Here is a 4011-nt window from a genome sequence, read left to right on the forward strand (position 1 = left end):
TGTTCTTGATGTCATCCCACAACTCTTCTGGTCTTTGGTCTTTAGTGTTTAATGTATCAAATCTGTTCTTCAGATGATCTCTAAATTCAGGTGGGAAGCGTCACACTAGGAGGAGTATAACTAGAAATCATCATTGGGTCTGATAATCAAACATACATTGGTTGAAAATTGTAGAGGAGCAAGTTGCTTGATTTTAGAAAGATCAAACACAACAGGACAGATTGGCAGGCTCAGAAGTGGTTGTTGTTGTTAGCTGCCATTGTTTCAGTTCATGATGACATTGTGTATAACAGAACAAAGCATTGGCCAATTCCTTACCATCTTCATGATCAGTGATATGACTGAGTCCATCGTTGAGGCTACTGTATCCAAGTATCAACTGATCTCATTGAAAGTTTCCCTTATTTTCACTGACCCCCCACTTTACCAAACAGTATGTCCTTTCCTGATTATGTGTCTAACATAATCAATATCTAAGGATATGGTAACTCAGTATAATGCTATGTTGTTGTTGTTGTTAAGTGCCGTCGAGTCATTTCTGACCCATAACGACCCTGTATAGGGTTTCTGATGAGCAGCTGGTGAGCTTGAACTGCTGAGCTTGCAGTTTAAACGGCTTTGCAGTCTGGCACATTAACTCACAGCGCCACACCAGGACTCCAGTATAATGCTATGCTTCTCCCTTTTTTCTTTATTTCTCCTACAGACCCCTGAGTCCATAGTGTGAGTTGCCTAGGTGCCTGCCATCATGACTTAATAATGCTCATATAGACCCCCAGAAAGATGGATTAGCAAAGTTGCAGCATTGATGGACTCAAGTGTGGCAATATTAGTGAGGTTGGCCCAGGATTGGGCAGTGTTTTGTTCTGTTGTGCATAGGGTCGATATGAGTTGGTACCGACTCATTGGCACCTAACAACAATTGTTAATGTGAGGAATAAAAAATATGGAGTAGAATATGCCAAAACAGCATAGGTTTTAAGGCCAGGTAGGATTTTCATGACAGCTCAAAGATTTAAAGTTCTATTACCTTTGAAAGTTAGCTAAACCCTCAGTAATCTGTCAGAAAGGGATGATAGAGCTCCTCAGTATTCTAGTGAAGATTTAAAGAATATGCAAATCAATTCAAAGTGTGGTACCAGCCATAGAATAGGCACTCAATTAATGTCAGTTTTCATTTCTACCCACCCTTCACTTGTCAGCGGCCCCAGTTGTCTATAAAATTAATGTCACCTGCTAAGCAATGGGATTTACCTGGTCACCTCTGTGAGGCTGAATAATTGTGACATTTCCACTCTCATTCACACGGTATAGCACTATCTGACCGGTATAATTTGCCCGAGGAGCACCAGCAACAAAGTGGAGGTTTTTTCCAGTAGAAATCACAGCCACAGAGTAACCTAAGAGGGAAGGAGTCAGAAAACAAGTACTATTAAATATTTCAGCTAGCAAGGCTTGAACATTTAGTAGCAGATGATCACGGGCCCTTTTCTGTTAGGTGTGATGCATAGCTCCTACTGCTCCTGAATAAATCATTGAGGGCATTTTAAGATGCTAGGAGTAACTCCTATTTCTCTATGGCCTGTAGTGCTGCCCTGCAGTGATGGGACCTCTACCATTAAAGCAGGCACTAGACTCTGGGTTGTCTCCATCAGGCAATCCATGAACAAAAACCCTGACACATAGCTATCACTCAACAAGTATTTCTTAAATGAATAAATAAATGGATGCAAAAGTAATGTTGCCTAATGGAAACGACATGGCTTTGGAGGCAGACAGTCCCAGGTTCGAATTCTGCATCTGCCACCTATTAGGTTGTTTGACTTTGGGCACATTATTTAACCTGTCTCTAAAAGGAGCTCTGGTAGTGTAGTGGTTACGAATCGGGCTGCGAACCGCAAGGTCAGCAGTTCAGAACTACCAGCTGCTCCGTGGGACAAAGATGAGGCGTTCTGCTCCCATAAAGATTAACAGCCTCGGAAACTCTGTGCAGGGTCACTATGAGTTGGAACCGACTCCACAGCACATAACAACAACAACAAAAGGTAAAATGAGGATAATAATACTTCTCTCAGTGGGTTGGTGAGAGGATTAGATATTTGTGTAATTGCAGATAGAACAACCAGCTTAGGAATTCCATAGTGGGAATTCAAAAGCAGCATCTGCTATTATTTTAGGAACAAAAAGAATAAGAACTCTAAAACCATATAAGACTACCTATTGCTAGGAGCACTGGTTTACAAATTTGGCTTCTAAGCAAGGTCAGCAATTCAAATCTGCCAGTTGCTCCACAGGAGAAAGATGACACTTTCTGCTCCCATAAAGATTTATAGTCTAAGAAACCCTACATAGGCTTGCTATGAGTTGAAAGCAACTCAATGCCATACAACCACCACCATCACTACCTCTGACTGCACTGGCTTTTAGAAACAATTTCCACTCTGAAGAGGCACAGTCATGTCTCTGGGAATAACAGCCACTTGAACAGCCAGAAGTGATTAGGGAACATAATACAGTGTTCATAGAAACAGCTATGGGCTAAGGCTCATTTCACAAAGAGGCAGCACGACTATGTATGATAAATACAATTAGATAGTAGTTTAAGGGCTTTGCTGAACTGACTCTGAGATTCAATATGGAGCTGATTTAAAGGAAGAGAATGCTGTAAGGAAGCCCTCTGTAGAAAAAGTCAACACAAAAAATCAATTCTGCGAAGTTTTCATGACTTTAAATTTGCTGAGTCAAATGCTTCTATGCCTTACCTAAATATGAACTGTGGTTTCTGTCTTGCAGAATTTGTTCAAAAGCTTGTTTTGGAAATATATATTGTCTATGAGAAGACTGCTGGACAACAGTTCCACTCCAGCCATAAGCTCCCACTGCACCCAGCATCAGGCTTTCCTAAAATGGTTGGAAAATGAAGATCATTAATACTAGCCACTATTAAAGCAGAAGAAACCAGGATTGTGGTTGTTATTATTAAGTGCCATCGAGTCGGTTCTGAGCCATAGTGACCCTGTATAGGGTGTCTGAGAAGCAGCTGGTGAATTTGAACTGCCAACCTTGAGATTCAAATAGACTTTGTAGCCCAGATCCTGCAGTGCTACACCAGATATTAGATTTTGTATTGTAGATTTTATGTTTGAATTATTTTAATACATTTATATTTTATATGTTTAAAATATATCAGCATAATTAAATATATATTTAAATATACGCATGTTACGGAACAAGATTTCCCTTGGCCATGATTACCTGAGCTTTATTTAGTGTGACACATACTACAGGTAAATCTTTGTATTGCGGTGTAGTACAAAAGGGTCACATGAATTATCTTTAAATTTTCTGTTAAAAGTACACATTTGCCAATACTAAACCTTTTAAAACCATTAGTAAGGAGTTAAAGGTGAGCCTGGGCTATCACATACTCATCAGGAAGGCTCATAGGTAGATAGACATGAGAAATGTTTGAGAAGCAGGACATGCTGATGATGGAGGAAAAGAGACAGGATGTTGCTTCTACCTGAGGTAGGCCCTGGGAACGCCTTTTCTGATTCATTTTACTTTCAATTTTCTTCATCTTTCTTCTTGATTCTTCCTCTATCATCTATATGTTATCTCAGCTATTTGCCATTGACCACAGTGACATAGGTACCTCTAACTGTGACATTCAATCCAACAGAAGAAAAAATAACCATCTGTTACTAATGGGTTTGTGTGGGAAAAGGAAGACAGGCTACTCTGGATTATATATTCAAAGCTGTCAATCATCACAGAAGGCAAGGTGGGTTGGGATGGGATTTCTCTAAAATTTGTCACATTCAAGATATAATTTTGGGGGAGAACAAACAAGATGGCGGATCGGGTGGATGTATAGCAGAGAGCTCCGCCAACAACAACAACACAGAATACCCGAACAAGCAGGCTCAGGGGATGGTCCCAGAACTCTGAACCACATATAAAGGAATACTTAGAAGGTTGGAAGGCTCACAGCTGGGGGAATTTGTGGCA

General features: G+C 40.4%; 1 protein-coding gene across 1 annotated transcript in view; it reads right to left on the reverse strand.

Moving 5' to 3' along the window:
- ITGA2 (integrin, alpha 2 (CD49B, alpha 2 subunit of VLA-2 receptor)) overlaps positions 1 to 4011 on the reverse strand; it is a 173208-nt gene that overhangs the window by 66605 nt on the left and 102592 nt on the right. The window contains exons 10-12 of the mRNA XM_006865761.1: positions 3256 to 3293; positions 2763 to 2901; positions 1255 to 1400 (exon numbers count right to left, since the gene is read on the reverse strand). Coding sequence (XP_006865823.1) covers positions 1255 to 1400; positions 2763 to 2901; positions 3256 to 3293 — 323 coding nt within the window. The remainder of the gene's footprint in view (positions 1 to 1254; positions 1401 to 2762; positions 2902 to 3255; positions 3294 to 4011) is intronic.

Source organism: Chrysochloris asiatica, unplaced genomic scaffold (genome assembly GCF_000296735.1).
Source record: "Chrysochloris asiatica unplaced genomic scaffold, ChrAsi1.0 scaffold00082, whole genome shotgun sequence".
Taxonomy (NCBI): domain Eukaryota; kingdom Metazoa; phylum Chordata; class Mammalia; order Afrosoricida; family Chrysochloridae; genus Chrysochloris; species Chrysochloris asiatica.